General features: G+C 40.9%; 1 protein-coding gene across 1 annotated transcript; it reads left to right on the top strand.

The window, feature by feature from the left end:
• Positions 1–3,225: 3,225 nt before the first annotated feature.
• On the top strand, positions 3,226–24,929 carry LOC149302934 (isochorismatase domain-containing protein 1). Its single transcript, XM_089481876.1, has 5 exons — positions 3,226–3,570; positions 14,793–14,912; positions 15,642–15,845; positions 16,152–16,268; positions 24,783–24,929. Exons 1-5 carry the CDS (start codon positions 3,226–3,228, stop codon positions 24,927–24,929), a joined length of 933 nt encoding a protein of 310 aa, XP_089338002.1.
• The last annotated feature ends 1,464 nt before the right edge of the window (positions 24,930–26,393 follow it).

The raw sequence follows: 26,393 nt of genomic DNA, 5'->3' as shown, positions 1-26,393 counted from the left end.
CTGTGCTCCTCTCTGTCCAAACACAGTATAAAGTGTTGATGTCTCTTACAAGATCATGAAGAGCTGCTGTTATGATCCTCTATTACATCATAGACAGCAAGACGGGCTGCAATACTCTGCTGTGCCCTATTAGAAAGAAGTGATACAATAGTCTGCTGATACTGCGTAATACCCAGTAAAAATCATTTCAATGCTCAATTTGCTGTGTCCTAATACTAAATGCAGCTGCTTTTGTGCGCAGTGCTGTCTCCAGCTTTCATATTTAGGGGGGCACATGGGGGGACAGAGACCAAAGTAGAGGGGGCAATTCTAAAACGCTAGATATACACTATATATATGTGTGTGTGTGTGTTTGTATGTATATATATATATATATATATATATATATGCGTTAGACATTTTATGTACTTATCTCTTTAAAGTAAAGGCCGTGATTGAATTAGGATTTCAAAATAACAGCTGAACTGGCAGTTATTTTTCATTCTTTAATATTAGACTGTGCTTGCTGCCAATTTATATTAATATTAGCCCCCGCTGAAAATATATATTAATATTAGCCCCTGTTGACAATATATATATATGTAAATATTACCAAATAGTTATACGCAGTCCAAAGGGATCAGTACAATCACATTATAACATATAACACACTGCAGTGATTCTTTCACTGACACTGAACTTTTCGCACACAATATTCACTGGACTTCTGGGAGCCAATCATGAGTTGTTCCAGCAGCTGTCAGTCTCCTGTTTGATGGCTATGATGCTGTTCCTGTGAGAAGAGAGGATCCCCCCTAGAGGCTTCTGGAGCAAGAAAGGCAACGTGAGGTTTATGTTTGGGGAATGAACAGTGGGTAGACTCCGCTCCTCCAGCTAGAAAAATCAAGTGGTGCCAAAAAGGGGTTACATATACTTATATATACACACACTATATGACCAAAAGTATGTGGACATCTGACCATCTTACCTATATGAGCTTGTTGGACTTCCCAATCCAAAACCATGAGCATTAATATGGAGTTGCCCCCCTTTGCAGTTAAGACGGCATCCACTTTAGGAAGATTTTCCACAAGATTTTGGAGTGTGACTTGTGAGTGGGAATTGTGAGGCCACATACTTAGATATGACATACTGGTCATGTATATAGATAGACTGATGAAGAATTTTAACAGGTACAGAGCTTGTCCATTTGAAAACAACATGCTGACTGTGTTACTCAGTTAGTTACCCAAGTCTGTCTTATTATAGAGATATACTGTCAACAACTTCCTAAGCAGTGAATAGTGGATATCTGGTACTTCAGCCATCTGGGTTTTATTTACTAGCTTCTAATGTAAATCACTGCATTGGTCTGTAACAAAGTGATACGGGAGAGCATTCGAGTCATTTGGCATATGGTAAGATTACAAATTTGATGTTGAAAGCAGCTTAAGGGATTTTGAAGGGATAGTTGCTCCGCGCTGCAATGTAATTTACAAGAGGAAGTTTCTATGTTTACGTGGATTAATCATCCCACGATGCACTTTCCATTTTTTTGAAAGGGAGAATAAAAAAGGCCTGAAATCCACATCACAAAATATTAAGTGGTAATATAACTAGAATTCTGTGTTTTTGGAAAGTCAGTGTTGTTGCTTTTCAATATGTCATGGTTACCAGGGGGTTTATTCACTAAACGGAAAGTTGATAGGAGAGTTGTGGCTTCAGCTCCCTGACTTTACTATTCATTATGAAGAGCCAAAACGGAGTTAACCCTGTATAATGCATAATTCAATGAGTTAGGAGAGCGTTGAACCAGAACTTCTCTTGACAACAACTGCATCATACCACCAAAGTAACCAAGAAGTATATCAAACAGGCAATTACATACTGTAAATAAATAGAAAATTGTAAACTTTTATCTGTTTATATCACAAAAAATCGAACAAAATTTAGTGTAGCCTGCAATGTACAAATATTAGTGTTTTAAAGTACTCTAGGCAACTTCAGAGCGCAGGTTTTGGAGCCCGCTAGTATTTTTAACCCTAAATATCTTGGATGCCCCTGGGCCCCCCAGAGTGCGCTTTTGCACAAATATACCACCTGTGGTTGGGTTCAGACGAGAGGTGGTTGGGAGAGGGAGTACCTTGGGATCACCCCTTAAGTTTCGGAAAGGAAGCAACATTTGGCGGGTGTACAGGACCTCCTGTGACACCCCATGCACAGAATACACCATTTTGGACATAAGTATTGGGACAACTGACCATTACATCAGCAGGGACTTTGATGATATCACATTCTAAATACATAGACATTATGTCGTTGGATCCCCCTCTTTGCAGCTATAACAGCTTCCACTCTTCTGGGAAGGCTGTCCACTAGATTTTGGAGTGTTTCTGCAGGACAGTCTAGATCTTCCTCACCAAACCCATCCAGCCACGTCTTGCTGGAATAGAAAAGCGCCTTCCCCAAACTGCGTCACAAAGTTGGGAGCATATAATTGTCCAAAACGTCTGGTTTTGTCCCCTTCGGCATACCAAGACATTTTGGACGATGGTACATGTTGCAGGCAGAGGTTTGTTTAGAATACTGTGCGCGGGTGATTTTAATGCCAATTAGCTGCTTCGAGAATCGCCAGGAAGAGAATGGCAGCTGCACCGCTGCAGTTTCTGCACCGGGTATGTGTGTTTCTAGGCATTTTTCTTTTCTAATGAACGTATATTAAAGTGCTCACGGATCACTTTAATGCGGGACTGTCTGGGGCTTTAAACCGTCCCTTTAATGTACATTGTGCATCCATAAAAGCATTGGGAATTTAATTCCAGTGAAAAGAAGGAGGGGGAGGGCATACTGACAGGTAATGCTGGAGACAAATGGCTCACACTGTACATCTCATCTATATTTACTGAAATGCATTCATCTTCCCAAAGCCAAGCAGAGAGCTAGCAGAACAAACCTCTTCCAATGAGAGAGGGCTTCTCAGTTACTAATCTCAGACAAGCCTCCTTATCCAATCTGCTGCTGGCAGGAGGAGGGGAAGGGGAGGGAGAAAGGGAGAAAGGTGGCTAGTCAAAGGGATAGGGCTGTCACCTAGCCGGCCCTCCATCGACGGTTTTCCCCTGTCTCGCCTCCGCCTTTCGGTGTGGTGACAGGAGGAAGGGGGGCAAACACAATATAAAGCGGCGTTTTGCTGGAGAGGGGGGCTGAAAGACACACCCATTTTTTTTTTGTCTCCAGTTGTTGGTGAGCATGGCAGAGCAGTCAGTGTGCGCGGCTCAGGTGAACAGCTGCCTTGCCAGTCAGAGCAGCAGCAGCAGCGGTGCCCTGGGTGCCATAGGTTTTGCCGGCGGCAACAGCAGTGTCCCCGTGCTCTTCTGCTTCTCGGTGTTCGCCAGGCCATCCTCGGTGCCCCACGGCTCAGGGTATGAGGTCCTGATCCAGAAGTTCCTGAGCCTGTACGGGGATCAGATAGACATGCACCGCAAGTTCGTCGTCCAGCTCTTCGCGGAGGAATGGGGTCAGTACATTGATCTGCCCAAAGGCTTCGTGGTCGGCGACAGGTGCAAAGTGAGGCTGGTGCCCTTGCAAATCCAGGTCAGTAACCCCCCTTCTTCTGTAATAGGTATGCCCCACACCGTGTGGGCGTGGACGATGCATCACGTGCTTTTTAGTATACCTTAGGCTGGGCAGCGGCGGGCGACCTGTTGCGTCGGGCTTGTCGCACCCGTTACTTGGTTTGGGGATAGCGGGGTTCGCACGGAGGCTGCGATAACTATTGCTACATCGGGCTGTCCTGCCCGCGCACGCTGCTCGGCTGATGCACAGCCGCGAACCGGGCTCTTGTAAGCGCGCGAGCTGCACAAGTGTCAATTTGAAGTCTTAACCCATTCTGTGCCACAGACTATGGGTAAGAATGACTTTATAGAGAAACATTGCCCTTAAAAATGACTCGCTTCATCGATATATCAATCATTTTAGACCCCCCCCCTATTCGCCAACTTTGCTTTTCAAGATAAGAGATGTTCAAAATGTAAGGGAATTTTTAGTTTTGTTTCCATGGTGACTGCTCCATATTTAGAATTTGGACCTATAGATAAATCGTTAATTTTAGCATTCCCACAGATTTGCACTCATGCCAACACATGCACACACACTTACACATACAAGTTCATGCTCACACACCCATGCTCACACACAAACATTTATACATATGCTCACACATACATATTCACGCTCACACGTATGTGCTCATACACACACTCACAAATACACAGCCATGCTCACACACTTACATATACAAATACATGCTAACGCATGCACATTCGTAGTCGCACACAAATACAGATAGACATCCATGCTCATACACACTTACACCTATGCACATCCAAGCTCTCGCACATACGCATTCATGGTCACACACTTGAACACACACATCCATGCTCACGTATACACATCGTCTGTATCTATTCTGCCACCCGGGACCATTCCTTTCTGTATAAGTAAGGTTTGCTTAATCGTTTTCATTAGGTTTGAAAAAACAAACTTTACTGCTACTAGTTTGCTATAGTTAGTTTGCTGGTTCACTATACACTACCATTCAGCGTTAAAACAGATACATCATGAGTCCTACATATTACACTAAACACTGTACACTAAATAAACCATTTTCACTATACGCGTGTGATTTACATAAACAATAGATGTATTAGAAGGACTCTTGTCCTTGCAGTGTTTATTAAAGAACATTTTGTGTGGATCTACTGCAGGCAAATAAAGCCACATAGTAACATATTAATTTAAGTTAAAAAAAAAGGCCTAAGACTAAGTCCATCAATGTTCAACCCTTCTACCCACCCTTACTGCTTTGATCCAAAAAAACTGCTTTGGATTTTGCCACTTAAAGGGGAAATTCCTTCTTTACTCCAAAAAGGCAATCCGATTTTTCCTTGGATCAAGACGCTCTAAAATATTAATGTTTATTCTGTATGTTCTGTTTTTTTTCCGGACCCTTTTTTGTAGGCATCTATTGTATTTGATATTCCCATAGACCTAAAATACAATGTAAATTCTAGAAAGAAAACTATTGATTTGAGTTTATTCTTGGTTCAGAAGGTAATGTGCTCTTCAAATTATCTGAATTGTATAAATAATTGATAACCAGTTAAACCTACCCGTTTATTATTATTTCTGCTATTCACCAAACACGTTAACAAAACATTCTCAATCCTGTTTAGTTCCATTGACATCAGAGAGCTCTGCTCTTGTTTAGTTTCCGTTTGATGCCTGTCTATTGCTATTATGCATGTTAAAAAAAATGTTTTCCTAGAATATCTGCACTAATGATAAAGATACCATAGAATGTAGATCAGTGTATTTTTGGATAGTCGGCTAGATAGGCAGCATCTAATTGCTGTGAACCAGCAATCAGCTATCAAAACTCTGGCCAAACCGGCATTCATTCCTTACTCTTGCTATATGAGAATGTTCCTGGCCTTGGACAATACAAATCAGCCCCTTGCTTATGTAGTGCGGTCCCCAATGTGGAACTTGCACTCATGATTACAAAGCCAGCTTAATTTGTGCTCTTATGCGGTAAAATACAGGGCTTAGTCATCATGTTCATCAACATCCATGGGATTAGTGTGTGTGTATATGTGTTTATGTATGTATGTATATAATCATATATAAAATTCTAGATTGCAAGATTTCTTTCTTCAAAGTCTAAATTGTTACATTATACAGTACTTATGCCCCTTTACTCACTGTATAGTGCTGTAGAATATAGCACTATACAAATCAATAATAATACCGTATTGGCTTGAATATAGGCCACACCCTAAAAGTTTAGTGCTATTTGAAAGAAAAATGTATTTTTAAAGAACAAATACACATTAGTGGAATGGTAAAACAGTATTTTATCTAATGAACAGGAATACGTGTATTTTAACATTTTTGGGATCTATTATGCAGTTAGTCAGCAAATGTTATATATAAACAGAAATTTAGAAAACCAATAGCCATTGTAAGCCCTCCCTTAATTAATAATGCACCTAATTTAGAGATATTCCCCTCTGCCCCCCCAGATATGCCAATCCCCCCATCAGATATGCTTTATGCCCCCTAGAAATGCTAATCTGCCCCCCAGAAATGCTAATCTTCTCCCTAGATATGCCACCCCCCCCGATTTACCAATGCACCCCCAGACTCCCTGGTGTCTGGCAGGGCCGGCTGGTGGACATCTGCGTGATGTGCTTAGACAACCTCTGCTGTCGACACTTCCTCCGGGGCTTCTATGGTGGAGCACCGGAAGGTTATGTCACGCCAGTGCTCCACCATAGAAGCCCCGGTGGAAGTGCCGGCAGCGGAGGTTGCCTACGCTCATCGCACAGATGGCCACCGGCGGCCCGGAACTGCATGTCCCGGGTGTCGCGCAATACAAACTGCGCATCCTTGCGCTAAACCCCGAATATAGGCAGCACCCCCACTTTAAAGACTTCAAGTGCGGGGGAGGAGTGCGGCCTATATTTGGGCAAATACGGTATTATATGTATAAATATACACTCCAGCCTGTTTCCTCGTAGTGCCAAAGCACAAGAGATTATCATTGATTCATCTGCTACCTGAATGAAAAAGAACAGTCTGCATCTCCTGGCCTAAATAACTCTCAGTGGGTGTCTCCAGCAGGATGATAAATAACACAACGCAGTTCCATGTTGGACAGGTAGAAAAATGGTTCTCAGTGGAATATTACTCTTTTTGTTTTGTTCTGCTATTAATGGCTATGCTAGAGATAATACAGTGCCCTAGTCCTATATTGTTTTTTAAAAGTGCTGTTCTACTTGGACAAAACATTAATTTCACTCTGTAGTAAGCATCTACCACACCAGACTAAAGCCAACAACACCCCGTAGTCACCCAATTAGGGCCACAACTAATGATTATTTTCATAATCGATTAGTTGGCCAATTATTTTTTCGATTAATCGGATAAAAAATGTAAATTTTTTATTTATTTAAAATAATTTAATAAAGTAACGTATGCTTCATCTTTGCTAGCAGCAGTATTGTCTGGTGGTATGCTACGTGTTTATGGTAGTTTAACTAGCTGTGAAGAGTCAAAGAATGATAACTCCAGCAGAAACTTCCTTTGTTATTCTGAGGCTCTACTTTGTCATGTTGACAAAAAATATAAAACAAACTCACCCTTATATGGTGGAATGGTTTTGGAGAGGAGCAATAGATAGCCACCATCTGCTAGTCCATACAAATGTGACACATGGTACATAAAATCTGTTTAATATAAAATATATTTTCTTTTCGCAATGCATACAATAAAACCAAAGTGGGTAAATTCTAAAACAATGTGTTAACTTAGTAGGTGTAGTTTCTTATTGAATGAGATTTTTATAAACGTAATTGCTACTTATCCAAATAATATGGTTATTAAGTACCAGTCGACTTAACTTTCTATAGTAGTTTGTATGTTCCATTATACTGTTGAAAGCATGATCAAGCTGTATTCACACAAGCCTTTTTTGGTTTGAAAAGGACCAAGGAAACGGGTACAAATATTGAGCAAAAGTTTAGTTCTTGTGTAAACATAGCAGAAGCAAAAGATCAGTTTAAAAGAATATTATTAGATTCCTGCAGTTTTCTCATATAATATTGACGGTTGGTTGGGCTAAGCGACATATGGCTATATAGTGTGACTGCATCCTCAATATTTAAAATTGAGAAAAATGTTTTATGTGTTAATTTTGTTTTGTTGTATCTATAATATTTCCATGTAAAGATGGTGTTAATGATACCATAAATTACATTGTTTTGACGAGAAAAATGCATTTACAATTGAAATTTGCATCCCTACTGATTTCTTCTATTTTTAACCAGACCTGGGGACCTGGGGATTTTCATAGCCAGATGACCAAAATATTTTTTGCCATTTTTTTCCAAATGTTGGCTAACCCCTTCATGTCTGGGTTTTTGGGGGTTTTTTTTTATTTATTTTTTTACCATGTTTGCACTAAATGACCAAAGCAAGTTTTGTCTCATTTAGGGCACCCACACATGGTATAGGACTTTCTCTTGAAATAATATATATATATATATATATATATATATATATGTGTGTGTGTGTAAACCATCATTTAGTATAACAAAAAAATATCTACAAATATGAGGGTAACTAGGAAAAAAGGGAAAAATTTTCAGTTTCACCTAAAAAGAAATATATATACATATACATATGGGGGGGACTCCAAAAGTGTATTTAGGGATTTGTCCTGTTTTTGGAAACACCACATATGCCTGGTTTTTCATTTATTTTGGCATTAACATGGTTAAATATGAATGATGCGCATTTTTTTTTTTTAAATGTGGTATGTTGGGAGTTGCGCCCCAATAGTATTTTACTAGGGGAATTTTAACACTTTTGATTTAACCATTTTAGCACCGGTCTGTCCTAAACATTGCAGTAAAATGTTTTTTTAATTTTTAACAAACCCATTCTATCCAAACACAGTATTTCCATACATTTATTTTCCTGGGTACATGAAATTACTGAAACAACGTGTGGTTTGTATTCAGAAACACCCCTGAGTACAGGAATACCCCATATGCATGGGTAGGGCATGTCTTTTAGGCACTATGGGTTAAAAATTGGAACATGCGCATTAAAGTTTTCAAACATGGAATTTTGACAGATCAGTTTGTTGGGTCCAGGTCTCATTTGAGACATGGTAGAGCAGGGCTTGACAAATTTGTTGTGAATCTAGGCGCCAGGTAAAAAAGTTAGGAGCCAGGATTTTTTTAAACTAACAGTTTGTCAGGAGTGATCTGATCATCATAGCCCACTTACTAAAATCACAGCGTTTGACCTGGAAGCACCCTGGACTTTCAGGTCAGTGCTGGTTTTTTTTTTTTTAATTTTTTATTTTTTTTTTAACTCTTTCAATGCTAATGTTCCATTGGAGCACAGCATTGACTGATATTTAGTCCCCACCAGCTTGTGGGGACAAATGTTAACCCCTGCAATGCCACGAATGTGTCATACACAATTGTGGCATTGAAGGGGTTAACGCTGCACTGTAGCTCTCATGGAGCTATCAGGCAGCAGGGGGTGTTGAAGGGGTTAACGCTGCACTGTCGCTCTCATGGAGCGATCAGGCAGCTGGGGGGTGTTGGGTCAGGTCCCCCCACAATCAACACACAACCCCCTTCCCTGAAGCTGCCTGTGGCAGCTGAAAACACGATTGCTGGTTTTGCAGCAACCGCGTTTTCAGCCTACAGGATCACTCCGTGGGAGGGATCTCAGGCTCGGGGGCGGGCTCTGATTGGCTGTGCTGTCTGCCCAGACTCCTGGGCAGACAGCAGCAGCGCCCCCGTGTGGTTACTCAGCCTCTTACATCCACAATTTTTTCTGGATGTAAGAGGCTGACAAAACCTAGGCGCCAGGACAAAATTCTCTGTCGCCCTGGCGACCTGGCTCCTGGGATTTGTCGAGCCCTGTGGTAGAGGTCCCATATTTTCAAAATCTAGACAGCTCAGGGAATCTAGTTAGGGGCATATTGGCCTGTCCCATGCAGCTGATTCCACACCAGCTCCTTCCAAAGTTAGTCTAAAAAAAAAATAAAACATTTTTCACATCCACTGTGCAGATTCACCATGTTTATTTTTCTGAGTGGATATGGGAAAGAACAAAATAGGTCTTGATATGTGTTCAGTAACACCCCCCCGAGTCATGTTTCTCAGACATTGTTGAGTCAAAACTGGAACATGCGCATTTCAGTGAAGGGGTTCAACCATGATTACCATTTTCTATATTTGCTGAACTTGCACAAATTTATACATCATTTTGTTCATGAGAAGTAGGACCTTCTTTTATTATCATAGAAATACATACAACATAATAATTATTGGCGATAGATTTTTTTTTTTTTTGCAATTTTGGCACGCCTATACTCTTAAGTGCCACAGTTGAACAATGACCCAATTTAAGTTCTGCATACCATACATACATGGTTTTTTAAGTTCCAGACAGTGACTCTGTATATTACCCCATATTATTTTTTTTTATACTACTGACTGTGGGTAGTGTATTTTTGGTTTATAGTAAAAGGGCTTTTTTAAGAAAAATATATATTATATATTTTTTTGTTTTATTTAGAATTTCCCTAGTGCCGTATGGGTCAAGATACCGTTGGGATCTCTCATACATTTTTTTTCTATTCCAGTGATGTCATGGTGACATGACTAGCCTCCCAATCAATTTTGTTTATTTAACTTATGTTAATTTTTTTCCCCCTTAATTGTTTTTCATCATTTTTGGCATGGGAGAAACTATTTTTATTCCTCTCCTCCTCCTGTTATGTTTGTGGGGATCACACTGTGATCAGCAAGCAGGGCTCCATAGCCCTATATTGCTGATTACAATAATTGCGACCAGCCCGGAGGTGTCCCTGCCACTGCAACAACCTGTACATCCTAATGGGCTTGTTGCCACATGTTTTAAGGATGTACAGGTATGTCCTAAGAGGACTGAAGGGGATTACTAATAGGCAAAGATAACCAGAGTAAACGCAAAATGCAGTTTTAAATGATTATTTCATGTATAGAAGAAAAAAAAGCTATCCAAGCCTACCTGGCCCTGTGTGAAAAAGTAATTGTTCCCCTTAGTTACTAAACCACACAATTAACCAAATGTAATGAAATATTTGGGTTCAATTTCTCTAGACACCCCGAGGCATTATTACTACCAGCCCTGTTGAATCAAAACATCAATTAAAAAGTTTTAAAGGGCTCAAAAAGAAACATGATCTAAAGGAATACAAGACGAAATGAGAAACAGTCATTGACATCTATCAGTCTGGAAATTGTTACAAAGTAGGTTACAAAAGTTATTTCTAAGGCTCTGAGTGAGAACCATTATCTACAAATGAAGAAAACTTGAAACAGTGGTGAACCTTCCCAACAGTGGCCGGCGTCTTGTCCAGGAGGTCACCGAATAACCCAGACTAATGTAAAGAACTGCAGGTCTTGCTTGCCTCAGTTAAAGTATGTGTTCATTATTATTTCATAATAAGAAAGAAATTGTGCTTAAATAATATCTTTGAAAGAGCTGCAAGGTGAAAACATCTGCTGACCAAAAAGAGCACAAAGGCTCATCTCACGTTTGCCAAAAAAAATCTTGATGAACCCCTAAGACTTTTGGAGTTATCTTCTGTGGACTAATAAGTCAAAAGTGGAACATTTAAGAAGGCGTGGGTCCTGCGTTAAGCTAAAACCACATTCCACAATAAGAACATCATACCAACAGTCTAACATGTTGGTGGTAGTGTGATGGTCTGTGGGTGCTTTGGGTCAAGGGCCACTTAAGCTTTCATGATCTCTTCTTCTTTTCTTATCCCCCCCCCCTCCAAAAAAAATGTATAGACTTCAACTAAAGACTAGGTCACACTCTGTAATATTTAGAACTCTAAAATTACAATTTGTGCGAAACCCTATATCAAATTTGGTTTGGATCTAGGAGCCTGCCAAAAGATTTAGGAGCTTACCTTTTTTTTCTCCCCCCAATCCTGTTTTGTTAAGTGCTGAACCACTTTGTATGGTACTGGAAGCTTGTATGTTTAACCATTATTCTTACACTAACATCATACAGTAACAGACACGCTAACATTATACACTCATGTACACACATGCTGACATACACATTCATGCCAATGCCATGCTGTAACATACAGAACACCATACATACTAACGCTACACACTTATATACACACACACACACTGGCTAACACGTATTTTTATAAACGCTCACTCTAACACTATGCACACATACACACTAAAGATGGCACTACAATACAGTAGACATACTGGCTCTGGCGCTACATTTAAACACACTGACTAGCACTATACGTATACACTACAGTACACACACTCATAAACTGACTCAATCACTATACATATACACACTGACTCTGACATAACCATATAAACACACACATACTGACTCCAGCCCTATACATATGCACACTGACTGACACTACAGTATACACTTCTATACACATACACACACTACTAACCACCCTCACCTCGTAGATACCCGCCACACTGCTGCCTATCCTCTGCCATTGTGAATCCGGCACCCTATGCTTTCCTGTGGTGAAGCGGGCGCTGTGAGACCCTGCTGGGCACCTCATGGCACCTTCTTCACCGTGCCTCTGCATCAATGAGTAGGGTGCTGGATTCACAATGGTACCACTGACCAGTTTTTAGCCCCTTGTCCTGCAATACCCTGGCACCAGGAAGTGGTTTCTATTTTCCATGGCTCGTGGTTTGTCAAGCCCTGCTCTACATATCCATCTATACTCTTAATTAAAGACGAGCACTTCTATAGGAATGCAGACCTAAGGAGGTTATTGTCCTGTTTCATACATGTCTCAGGCCAGTTCTTCAAGTGATTGATTTTTTTTGGCTCTTTACTTTGAACCGTAAGCTTTGTTTCCTAGATATCTAAACTATACTTGTGTATAATTAGAAGGACTTGAAACTGAGGCATTAATAAATGTCAACATATGTCGGTTTAAAACTAATTAAAAAATCCCTTCCGCGACTTCTCTATTGTTAAATACACGCTCACGGAGTACAGAATAGAAAAATTGTCTGTGGTTGCTATTTTTATTCTAGACAAGTTAATGTACAGGTTGACTGAACACATTTTCATCATTTTGTAATCTAAAAGTGCTACATAAAATTTGAGTGCTTTTATATATTAATGGGACACTGTAGTCCAATTTTTTGTTTAATTGTGTATTCATATCATTTTATATTGACTACAGTGTATTTTATAGCATAATTACCCATACCCACACAACAATCTGGTAGTATTGATTCTTCATACTGCTTGATCTCCCATGCACCAGTGCAAACACCGCTGGCCATACTATTGTGTCTTCGAAACCCCTTTTTTTATTGTTGGCATGTATGTAAGTATATAGGGTCCCGATAGGGGTAATAACTCAAGGACTTGCCCATGTCTAAGCATTTTAGGTTACTTATATTCGTAAAACATACATAGAGCAAAAATGTAATTGTTTAATGTATGTCCTAGTGTATATTTGCGAAACATGGGGAATTCTTACCTGCCACTTCCCAAATAAAGTTTGGAAGCTATATTATTATAACATATGTTGACCCATTCCACGGCTTTCTTCATTTAATATGCAGGAGTTGTAAAGCATGTGGCCAACCATAGTTACAATGGACAGTTATTTACTGCGTGTTCTTCATTCAGTTTCATTTCTTTCGGCGATGGCGGAGATTACTTTTAGCGTAAGCAGACTTGATGGCGGCTCAAATACGATCAAACTAATACCGCAACATAACAAGAAAGCTCTGTATAACACCAAGGATTGCAGTGCATCTGGCCATTTAAAACGGCAGGCTTTTCAGCCTTCTACAAAAACTTAGTGTCTCAACTACATTAGAATAAAGAGCACATGTTTCAGATGAACATTTTGTATGTGCTTCTTCCTATACCTAATGTGTTTTTTAATTAGCAGATACCCATATATTGTGTTTATGCTGCCTAATCTTTACAGATGCATTCACTGACTTGGGGTTTTAGCAAGATCCACCTGGGTGTGCTTTTATGAATATATATATTATACTGTATTAGTTCCTTATTTAAAAACAAAAACTGTTTTAGCTTCCACGTAGCGCTTTCAGTGACCCATATGTATGTGTTCTGCGTTATGTTAGCCCAATCTACTAGATAAACACCCTGACTCCTTTTCACACTGCCTGTGGTAAGCAATAGAGTGACTCATTCTTAATCACCCAGCTGGACACTGACTAGTGAATGCCTTTGGTTGAACAGAGCAGGAAAGAGAGAGCAGAGGAGGAAAAAGAGGCAAATTTGTCTAATCAGAGTAGCGCAGGAAAAAACAAGACTCATGACTGCTTACAAAGTCGACCTACAAATCTGCAGAGAAAAGAACAAAACCATAGCCCACATGATTTAAAAGTATGCTCCATTAATCTACTGTATATAGCACTGTAATTAAGGTTCAATGAGAAATAGCCATATTTGCTTGATTTATAAGACAACCCTCCTTTGGATCTTAGTAAAAGAAAACAGAATATGCCTGAATATCACTCTAGAGGGAAATACAGTGAAGGAAAAAATAATTTGATAATTGATCCCCTGCTGATTTTATACGTTTGGCACCGACAAAGACATGATCAGTCTATAATTTTAATAGTAGGTTTATTTGAGAGAATAACAATAACAAATCCTAAGGCATTTAAAATAGACAGAACTAATATATCTGTTGTTTTCTGTCCTGATCGTATTCACCCCCCATGCACCTTTACAAGGAAAGCCAGAACAAATCTGCTGCTTTCAAAGAGGGGCGTTAACGTAACACAAGATGAAAAATAATTTGAAGGGGAGAAATAATCATCCATATTCCGAGAACAGGAAGTTAGGATGGCTGTGCCCATGGTGTACGCAATGTGGCTACTAATATTTATATATTGGGGTGGTGTGTGCTTTTGTAACTGAATTGCAAAACATGACACACAGAAAAAAAAAATGCACAAATTAATGCATTAGGATCCATAATTATATATTTCCAGCTCCACCTTCAATAATATGAATGTCGTTTTACTTTATATTGTATTTCAAAGCAATAGAGATTGGGTATTACTTTGTATAAAGCATTTTAATGATAATTTCCCACTAAGGGATTTCGCATTGTATTATGCGTGTGTGAAATGAACAGTTTCTAAACTATTTAATGACATTTTCATTTTCAGTTATCAACTCTTGGAAACCTTACACCTGCAAGCACTGTATTTTTCTGCTGTGACATGCAAGAGAGATTCCGACCCGCAATCAAATATTTTGGAGATATAATCAGTGTTGGACAAAGACTGGTGAATATTTTCATTTTGACATATACATATTACATATTAGGAACATCATATTGTGTTGTCCTGATTATATGCCAACCCCCCCTCCCATTTAAATCTTTAAAATATTAAAATACTTATAGGGTTAAGGTATTCTCAGAGTCTCCCTACCATGTCCACCGACCGCTTCTGTGCTCCTGTCTTCTTTCCTACAGCTCTGCTTCTTTTGCATCTTTTTGTTCCTTTGTCTTTGTCCTGCTTCCTTCTGTCAGGCCACTCGCCGATGTCCCAGTAACTCCACTCTTTTGCGTAAGAAGATAGAACACTGCATGGATTGGCAGAGAAAGAGGTGCAGAAATTCTTCTCTTTCTCTTAAACAATCGAAGGAGAGGGTATAGCTGAAAGCTCCGACCTCTTGCGGAAGTCCGCCAGGAGGCCTGACACAAGTCAAGGGGACAAGCGGAAAAAGACAGAAGAACGAGAAGGAGTAGTGAAAGGTGATGAGGTTACAGAAGCGGTCAGCAGAGAAGGTAGGGAGACATTGAGAGAGTGTGAGAGAGTATGATTAATACAGTGATTAATATAGCCTTCTAGTAATGTTTGTTTGTTTTTTGTGGTTTTTTTTTGTTTTTTTTTACATTTCCTTTAAATTGGCACTAATCTATACGGGTGCAACCTATAATCGGGACAATATCACATTTTCAAAAAAAAAATCTATTTAAAGTAAACTATTAGTTTTTCTTGTCGTTTTAGCTCCAAGGTGCACGTGTTTTAGGAATTCCAGTCATTGTTACGGAACAATATCCTAAGGGACTTGGAGGCACTGTGCAAGAACTTGATCTCACAGGAGTGAAACTTGTACTTCCTAAAACAAAATTCTCCATGGTCTTGCCAGAAGTGGAAGCAGCATTAGCAGAAATTCCAGGAGTCCGCAGCGTGGTTTTGTTTGGAGTGGAGGTACCCATGTGTCCTTATTGCTTTTGTTTTGTTTTTGTTTTTTATTTTTGGGAAACGGTTTATTTGATAGTGTTCACTTTCTCAAATGTTTTGTTGCCCTTCATTATTTATATCATTTTATTTTAATTCAGCACACTAAAAAGTACACCTTGCAGTACGCTAGTATATTTTTCAATGTTTGATTGTGTTGTACTTCTGACCCACTTTTTGTTTCACCGCAGTACCATTTTTTTTCTTACATTTGTTCATGTATTTTAAATATTCATGTATGGTAATCAACTAATTAATGTATCCTTTACCCATTAGACTCATGTATGTATTCAGCAAACAGCACTGGATTTGATTGGCAGAGGTATGGAAGTTCACATTGTGGCAGATGCATCTTCTTCAAGAAGCATGATGGACAGAATGTTTGCTTTGGAGGTGAGAACAGTTTACAATATTATAATCATCTTTCCATTTTCATTACATCTTCTCTTGTACATTACTTTTCCAGACATACAGATTTATGATGTTAGTCTTGTAATTTTATTCACAGGTCAAAAAAATACAAACATACAATTTTGTAAGAACTTTGGGGTTAATACTGAGCTTTATCTTCTGTGGAGAAGTTACGCATTATTCACAAAGCATACTAGAAAAATGCTTTTAGGATTTAGATTGAATTTATTAAGTGTTATTACTGGTCAGCATATATAATAGGATTGAAGTCGAATGGATTTGTTGTTCTAATATCAGAATGCCTTTTATTATTAGCTTAGGTACAGTGCAATGTTTATATGCGCTGTAACGTTTCACTTTAGGGTAAATCAAAGTTTTATTCGTATTTTTGGTATTTCAAAGAGGGGGAACAGAAGAAAAAAAAGTGGGAGGGGGGTACAAGGCAAAAATACACAATATTTAGAAGGTATCTCCATACAGTGCATAAAACAGATTGCAGTATTAGTAGTGCCGAACAACTGGTGGCTTGAGCGCGCAACACGGTGCGCTTTCCAAACCAACGATAGGAACACAGTGCAACGCGAAAGCGGCCAGAGAGGACGCGGCAGGTCAGCGGTAGTAGAAAACGCGGGTTGATATGTGCGCGCTGCAGAACATGGGCATGAGTGGAGTCCTAGCGCACAGGGAGCACCAGACGTATGAAGGAAAGGATGCAGAGGGGAAGACGGGGGGGGGGGGGGTGACGGGGGGAAAAAGGGGGAGGGAGAGAGAAGAAGGAAAGGGGGGGTGATGGGCGAAGAAACACAGAGAAGAAAAGAGGAGATAGGAGTGCTCTAGGAGGGGGGGGGGGATAAGAGGACCGGATACAAACTCCAGCCAATAGAACCAGGTAGACCTGTATCGCTCAGTCGCCAATAGGTGAAATTCCTCAAAGATTCGTATCCGCTCTACGCGGAGGACCCATTCCTGGAAAGAAGGTGGAGCAGGACTACCCCAATGCAGGGGGACAAGCGCCTTTGCTGCAGTCAGGAGGTGGCGTACCACAGACTTCCGGAACCAACGCTCAGAGTAAGGCATATGGAGAAGGAGAAAATTCCGCGGTGAACGGGATGGTCCTGTCCGTAAAGTGCTGCATCTGCGAGTGGATAGAAGTCCAGTACGGGGTAATGCGCGGGCAGTGCCACCACAGATGAAGGAGCGAGCCTGGGGTGGCATCACATCTCCAACACCTGTCAGGGACATCGGGACGGAAAGTGGAAATTATGCTCGGGGGCCTGTACCAACGGGCTAACAGTTTATAAGACATTTCCCGGTCCCCATTACTCCTAGAACAGCCATGAGTAAGGAGGCACATTTTCTCCCATTGGTCAGCTGAGAAGGTGGTCTGAAGCTCCGACTCCCAGCCCCCCAGGAACGAAGGCGGGAGCGCATGAAAGGCCTCAAGAAGGAGGCCATACAACCTGGAAATGCCATGCGGCGGGAGCGAAGAAGCCAGGCAGAGGTCCTCAACTCGTGTGCAGCTTCTCAACATAGTGTGCTTCCGAGGCTGGGACCGGAAAAAGCTGCACAGCTGGGCGTAGTGGAACCTATCCATTGGAGCGGACAGCCAATTGAGTTAAGGGCTTAAGACCGTCGTCGGACAGGAAGGAGCGGATCGTCGAACCCCCAGTAGAGCCGGGAAGAGGTTGCCACCCATCCCGGGGGGGAAATCAGGGTTGTCCCTAACTGGGGTCAGCGGAGAGGGGACAGAAGAGAGCCGTGTCTTCCTAACGATCTGGTGCCAGACGTCAAGGGTGGCTCGGATGAAAGGATGAGGTAGGGATAACCTACGAGCTGTTGCAATCGAGAGCCAGGGTAAGCCCTTCACGGGGAGGCCAAGCAAGGTCGCCTCAACAGAAACCCACTGCTTATGGGCAGGGCTGTGGGACCACTCCAAGACCTGGAGCAGGTGGCAAGCTCTGTAGTAAGAGCGGGGGCAGGGCAGAGCCAGGCCACCCGCAGCTTTGGGGAGAATCAGGGTGGCAAAGCGGATACGGGGGTTCCGCGAACCCCACACAAAACGCAGGAAGACAGTCCGTAGCGTATCAAAAAAGGAGGGAGGTATCGCGATAGGAAGGGTCTGGAAGAGATACAGAAGACTGGGCATAATGTTCATTTTGATCGTGTTGATCCGGCCAGTCCAGGAGATCGCCAATTTCTTCCATGAGAGCAAATCAGCCTGGAGAGTCGCCAGTAAAGGCGAAAAGTTGTAATGGAAAAGCTGGGAGAAATCAGGAGATACTTTATTTTGGGGCTACGCCAGGCAAAGGGGAAGGAAGCCCTCAAGGAAAGAGCCACCTCCTGGGGCAGATTAACATTTAGGATTTCTGATTTAGAGGCGTTAAGTTTGAAATTAGCGAAGTGCGCCATAGGTCAAGAACTCCCGAAGGAGAACGGGGAGGGTGATCCGTGGCCGGGTGATGACAAACATAAGGTCGTCGGCGTATCCCAAAACCTTGTGGTGCGTGGTCCCCATCCGGAGACCACAGATATCCGAATTCATCCTGACGGCCTGAAGGAAGGGCTCAAGGGAGAGCACGAAGAGGAGCGGGGACAATGGGCAACCCTGACGGGTGCCATTGCAAATAGCAAAGGGGTCAGAGAAAAAGCCGTTGACCCAGACGCGAGCCGTGGGTGTGGAGTACAAAGACCGAATCCAGGCCAGGAGACCAGGGCCAAAATCCATGCGGGCCAGGGTGGACAGCATAAAAGGCCAGTGCACCCTGTCAAAGGCCTTTTCGGCATCAGTGGAAAGGAGAATAGTCGGGGTAGAGGTGTGTTTTGCAGAATGCATAAGCGTGAGAGCACGGATAGTGCTGTCCCTGGCCTCACGGCCCGGGATAAAACCAGTCTGGTCAGGATGTACTAACGAGGACATGAAAGGTTTGATCCTGTTGGCAATGATTTTAGCGAACAGTTTCAAATCCGTGTTCAACTGCTGCATAGTTCGAGATCCTTGCCCTCCTTAGGGATCAGAGCAATGGAGGCTGATAGGGTATGATCATGAATGCGGCCCCCCTCTAGGATAGAGTTAAAAGCAGCTACGAAATGTCTCTGAACACAGAGTAATAACGCAGTGGAAGCCCATCTGGACCAGGGTATTTGCCAGAGGGGGAGGACTTGAGTGCCAACTTGAGCTCAGACACAGTGATTGGGGAGTCGAGAAGAGCTGCCTCTTCCGTGGTGATGTTCTTCCGTAACGTAGAATCCAGATACGATTTAATGGCCGCCGAGTCACTACTGGAAGGTGGGTCAGTAGTACCTGGGCGACGGTTGTAGAGGCCTTCATAGTAACTCTGGAAGCAGCGGGATATATCCGAAGGATGAGAGAGGGTTCGGTTATCGGAGGAGCGCACCCTGGTGATATACGTAGGCTTCCGGACTGCGCGTAAGGCCCTAGCTAAATACTTGACGGGTTCATCCCTGTGCTCGTAAAACAACGCCCTGGTTTTCAAAAGAGAACGTTGCATCCTACTGTTGAGGATAGAGGCTAGTTCTCCCCGGAGTGTCAAGAGAAGTTGCAGGTCGCTTCCTGATAGGGAGGTTTTATGAGCCTGTTCAGCTGCGGTGATCTGGGCATAGAGCTGGTCAATCCTCTCCGTCTCAAGGCGCTTGCACCGAGAGCAAATACTTATAAGATGTCCCTGAAGGACACATTTGTGGGCTTCCCAAACAGTCAGCGCAGGAGTCTCCGTTGGGAGGTTTTCCTCAAAATAGTGTTGTAGGACCTGGGAAATCTCGGTGCGAGACAAGTCGTCCGACAGGAGGGACTCGTTTAACCGCCAGGAGCATGTAGAAGGCCGAGAAAAGGAGGAGGCTAGTGAGATAGACTGGGGCATGATCTGACCAGGTCACCGTTCCAATAGAGGAGCGACGCAAAAGTGGGGCAAAATGGCAAGGAAGAAAAATAATCGATGCGGGAATATGAACCATGGGGCGTAGAGTAGAAGGTATAGTCCCTGTCGGTGGGGTGAAGAGCCCTCCAGCAGTCCACCAGCTTATGTTCACGTTTCACTTTAGAAGACAGAGATGCAGTAAGCAAAATAAAGCTTATTTATCCAAATATGAGTTAAAAATATAAACACCTTATGGTCAAGCAACAATGAAGGAGTTAATACATGGATACAAAAATTTTGTAGTATAATGTAGTATAACTGTCACCGCTTTTTGCATAGCTGTTTTTTAAATTTAAGCAAATCCTTCAAAAGGTTATGAGTATGAAAATTCTTTGTAATATAACATTTATGGCTATCTTTGATGCACGTCTAAAGGGGCAAGCTACCCTGGGCCTACTCATTTCTGGAGGCCCATAGCAGTTACCTCTTGAGGCCGTAACAACCACAGTCACTTCTGCACATGCCTGCAGCTTACCTTTAGGTTGCTTGCACAGTGTCCATATATACACCAGACATGTGCACATTTCAATTTTTTTTTCCCATTTTCAGGCAATGAATTCTGTTTCTTGCCCCAATGGGAACAAAATGTATTGCCTGGTGCTCACACTCTCATTCTCGTTCACTCTCTCACACTCTCTAAATGTTTCCTTACCTTCTCTCCCGACCACTTCCGCTATTGCCAACGGCATCTTTTTTCTTCATTGTCTTCTATCTTCTCCCTTCTCTCCATCTTCTGTCTTTAATCTGCTATCTTTGTCCGCATCTCCGTGGACAAAACCCGGATGTCATCTAAACCGTCATTTTGCCCTCACTGAATATGGTGGCCCTTGCAGTGATGTCCTCTCTCTCTCCCCGGATTGGAAGATGGAGGGAAGGATGTCACCGCAAGGGCTGCCATTTTGATGGAAGTTCCTGCCGGGTTATGTCCGCAGAGATGCAAGGCGAAGATGGTAGATTGAAGATAGAGATGATGATGATGGGGAAGTAGTAAGCAGAGAAGGTAGTGGGAAAACATTTAGAGAGTGTGAGAGAGATTGAATGAGAGTGTGAGTGAATGTGGGCTCACAAATTTCGGACACAAATTTTGGCTTTTTGTTTTCGTCCGTTTCGTTGGGGATCTGGCCTCCTTTTTTTTTTTTTTTTTTTTTTTTTTTTTTTTTTTTTTTTTTAGGAGCTTCGCACGAATTGCCGAGTTTTTACTAAAATTTGTTACATTTGCAAATTGTATGACTCCAAAGGTCTAATGTACAGTAGGGTCCAAAAGCCTCACTATCATGACCTGCTGCTATGTCAGTATTTCTGAAAAACAAAAATATGCATTACTTTTACAATGATATAATTGTCCCTAATAAAAGAAAAAAAAAAGTTGCTCTTCCTTGTACTTGAGATACATTTGACATGACTTCAATGTGCTTTTAGGATCGTTGTCATGCTAGAAATTGAATCTTCTTCCACACATTCCAACATTAAGCTAGAAGTGATTATATGCCCCTATAGCAGTGATACTTCTCTTTGGTCAAAGTGTAGTTGAAATGCAGAATCCTTCAGACAGGGCCAAAATACACAGCAAAGTACTATAAAAGGAGCAAGCACAGATGTAGTCAAGTTACATTCCTAAGGTCTGTATTGGCAGCTGAGGTTCAGGAACGATCGATGTAGCACAGGACAGGAGACTATCAACAATACCAGAAGATGAGCCAGAGATGTAGAACTTATAGTAACTCAGCAATGTTCTAAGAAACGAGAACTTTAGCGACAGCAGAGCTGAATATTTCCTGTACCCTGTTTAATTGTAGGGTCTTACATAATGTGGTATCTTGTCACGTGTAATTGCAACCAAAAATTGAAGAACTTCCTTTTCCCAGTTTTTCCACTATTCTGTATTGTTTAGCCCATCCTAAAAATTTTGACTTTTTGTAATGGTGTACAGACCACTACTCTCCTATGAAGGTCACGCTTTGCCCATCATCTTTTATCTGTGCCTTTGCTTACTGGGGTAGGAATTTCCTGGTTCAGCTGGGCTTGAATTGTGGATGTTGTGTTAGCGTTGATCACCTTCTAAGCTCGTTTAACGCCATGACGTGCCAGGCATGTCAATTGTCACAAAGGGGTTAATATCCAGTCTTTACTGGATTTACTGGTGAAGTGTGTTATTGTTTCTATTCATTACTCAGAAGTGGTTTTGTTCAAATGGCAAAGATAAATGGGAATTTAAATGGAGGTACTTGGAATGACTTTAGGATATTTCACACAGCCACAAATAACTGCCTGACATTGATTGCTTGCTAATGTGTGGCAACATAGAACACAGAAAGGTCAAATGTGGGCAGACGTATTTGAACATTGAACAACTCTGCTAAATTGCAATCATTTCTTCTGTTCCGTGCCCCCGGCTCATATGTTTCATAAGCCATTAAATAATTGTGACACAGGAAACTTACAAATCTGTTCTGTTTGCATTGCTTTTAAAAATGAGTGGATGTTCATTACAGAACAGTGTATTTGTTTAATATATATGTGACAAAAGCACAAAACATTATATAGAAACAATGGAGATATTGAACAAAAGTTGATCTCAAGACAAATGTATCAGAAAATGATACAGATGTTAGAGAGGCAGAATTTAATGTTTGCTGGGATATAGTTATGTACCCTACTGTCTACAGTAAGACTTTTTACATTTCTTCTGTGCATTCCAAAAAGCTGATTTTCAGTTGTGTTGTATGATGAAATAGAACACTTTTAGTGGACTCTCCTGCCAAGTGGTATCTGTGAAATGTAGTGTGAAGCGCAATGGAATTGGGCTGCAACCAACGATTATTTTCATAATCTTTTAGTTGACCGATTTATTTTTTTTCGATTAATCGGTTAAAAAAACAATATGCACATTTTTTGTTTATTTAAAATAATGTATTTTAAAGGTACAAGAACGCATTTCTTGTTTTTATTTCCTTTTATTTGCCAACCTGCCCCCAGTTATGCACGTCTGACCCCAGGCTTGCCACTCTGTCCCCAGGTATGCCTTATTCCTTCCTATATGTCACTGTACCCCTTATATGTCACTCTGCCCCCCAGATCTGGATGTTGGTGTTATTATCTGACCTCTATTTGAGGTCGGATTATAAAACGAAGGGCATTTGCTCTGAAAAAACCCTCATCTTATAGTCAATAAAATAGATTCAAGTAATCGATAATGAAATTCGTTGACAACGATTTTCATTATCGATTTTATCGATAGTTGTTTCAGCCCTACAATGGACTAAAGTGAGCAGATCTAAAATATGTGTTATATAGGGGTGTCTATTCACCTTGGCACCCGTCATACTGCCAATCTTTTCGCAAGACACAGAATCGTTGGCTTATGATACATGTCTGTAGCAGTGGGAATTTGCCGGCTTTTTAATCTAATAGTAACATGTAGAGGCTTTTAGTGTTTTCAGCTTAAAACATGCACACAAGCACCTGGATCATAAGCTTATGGAACATAACTTTTATTACTATTACAGCAGACTTTTATGATCATGGGGAACTGTTGACTGCGTTTTCAAAAAATATTGTGTTTTCTTCTAGTTCTTGCATAATTTAATGTTTTCAGGCCACTACGTATTAGCCATTTGTATGTATTTTAGCTATGTTATCTTAGCGCTCTCTACTTGACACTCTCTGGCTCCTTATCGTAATGACCACAGTAAACAAGCAGGGTTGCTTAGACTTTATCACCGTTCCGGACCCTCTGACCAATGAAAGTCTATGAAGGTACAAACTTCATTAGCATTACCATAAAGAATTAGGTCAGTGTGGTGTTTGAGAAGGTAAAGTTAACCAAAATGTCATGAGACTGACAAGAATGGCAGCTTCAGGTCTACAGATAAAGGAACAGAAAGAGATGAAGCTGGGTTTTTGTCAATGTGAACCTACTTTACTGTATACAGCACTGTATTTTATGCTCCGTGAGAACGTTTTTCCGTTGTTTCCATTTAAGGACCAGGCCTATTGTACACCTATAGAGCCAGATCAGGTTTTTTGTTTTTTTTTGTTTTCTGTTGCTCATTTTTATTTAACCCTTTCTACACTTATATGTTTTGAGTTATTTCAGGACAAGTAGGCCTTCCTTTGAAAACCTATTTTTACATTTAGCACAATATTTATATATACGTTTGGCTTAGTATTTTTTGCATGGGATAGGTGCCACTTCTAAATAGGCTGCAGTCCTGCTTATCTGATCACAGCACATATAAGATGAAATACGGCTCATATACTCCACTCATTAGACAGCCATGTGCCTGCTATCCTATTGGTGCTGCAGCGCTGATTTTCACCTATGATGTTCTAGCTATGTCATTGGTCATGCAGGACCAGCTTTTTGTGACATGGTATGTCACCAATTGCAACAGGTTTTAAGTGATATATTATACCCAGAAACCTAGGCATCATTTATGTGCATCTGCTATTATTGAAAAAGGAGATGTTTGTCTACTTTATTCATAAAATGTATACTGCTGAATTGTGTGAAACTTTGTTCCTGTTTGTTGCAACTATTCTAATTCTGTCTTCTTTTTAGCGCCTTGCACGGAATGGAATTATAATAACAACAAGTGAAGCTGTGCTCCTTCAGTTAGTAGCTGACAAAGACCATCCAAAGTTTAAGGAAATTCAGAACCTCATAAAAGCAAGTGCTCCAGAATCAGGACTCCTTTCTAAAGTATAAAAACAAAACATCATTTTAAATAACTGCCATTGCAAATTTACTCCAGTTTCTCTCCAGTGTAAAGTAATACCAGTTTTCCAAGAGTACTGTTTTCGTTGGTGAGCCTTCTACATTATTGATAAACTGCTCGATTTACAATCATAAAAGAGATTCTTAAAATCTGGCCTCCGGGTTGGACTTTTCGAGAAGGCTAGAAACCAATAAAATAGCAATAAAACAAAAACATTGACATTAGTTTTTAGTTTTACATAGATGTTTTAAACATTTGGAGCTCTTCAATGAAACTGGACTATTTTTGAAGTGAAAAAATTTTACTTTAAAAAAAACAAGAAAACCTAACGAACATGTAAGCTTTCCAAAGCTTCTGATCATAAACATTTATTAAATGGTTTAAAGTTGGAAAGATTTACTTTGGCTCTGTGGGCCCTTACTTTAAGCTCAATTCCTTTTTCACCAAGGAGGATTGTAGAAATATAAATTTAAATCTTTCATTATTCTGAATCATTAATACCAACTATGTTATTGATTTCTTAGGGTTATCTGATGACCATTTTTTTACTGGCCTGCCACTAATACACCACATAATCCTTATTAAAGCTTGCATTTTGAAGTGTGTGTTACAGAATTCTGTGTCAATGGAGTAATGTACTATGAACAAAAATTCTAAGATTTTACTAGTCTCATGACGTAAAGTCATGATTTTATTAAGGACACGGAGGCGAGTATTATAATGCATTCCCTTTCTTTATTACTACTCCCTCAGCAGCAAAAAATACAGGAAGTAGGTAACCAAAGAGAAAAAACACATATCAAACATATAACAGGTCAGCCAATCAGCAGTAGATCCAAGTGTATCAAAGGGTGAGACAAGCTGCTGCACTTCCTCTTTTCTTGCGGATCCAATCAAACCAGAACAAATAAAACGGAAACAGGAACAGGCATCTCAAGGAACCGATAACTTGCCGGGAGCATCCAGAAGACATCAAACTGAAACAGAGAAAATAGGACACCGGTAGAAATCGTGGAAAATGCCACATATCAGGAGCAAACGAGGTAAGACAATGCAATTGAAATGAGAGGCAGGACACAACAGCGATGCATGATAACACAGCATAAGAAATGAAGGATATGAGACGAAACGTCAAGCTAAAACTGAATCAATATACTCACCCAGCCAACGACGGGAGGGAAAAGAAAAAGGGGGGGGAATAATACTCGCCTCCGTGTCCTTAATAAAATCATGACTTTACGTCATGAGACTAGTAAAATCTTAGAATTTTATTAAGGACACGGAGGCTCCTATTATAATGCAATTTCAAAGCTGATCAACCAAACGTTCAGAAAAATGACGAATAGGGCGAAGATAGAACTCCCGAAATGTAGTGTCCGAAGACCAGTCTGCAGCCCTCAAAATATCTTCCATACGACAACCCAAGGCCACAGCCTTGGATGCCGAAGCACTCC

This window comes from Sceloporus occidentalis, unplaced genomic scaffold (assembly GCF_023333645.1).
Source record: "Sceloporus occidentalis isolate IW3139 unplaced genomic scaffold, rSceOcc1.0.p SCAF_16, whole genome shotgun sequence".
In the NCBI taxonomy this organism is placed as follows: Eukaryota; Metazoa; Chordata; class Lepidosauria; order Squamata; family Phrynosomatidae; genus Sceloporus; species Sceloporus occidentalis.
Note: the sequence above shows the minus strand (reverse complement) of the source record. Positions and strands in the feature narration are given on the sequence as shown.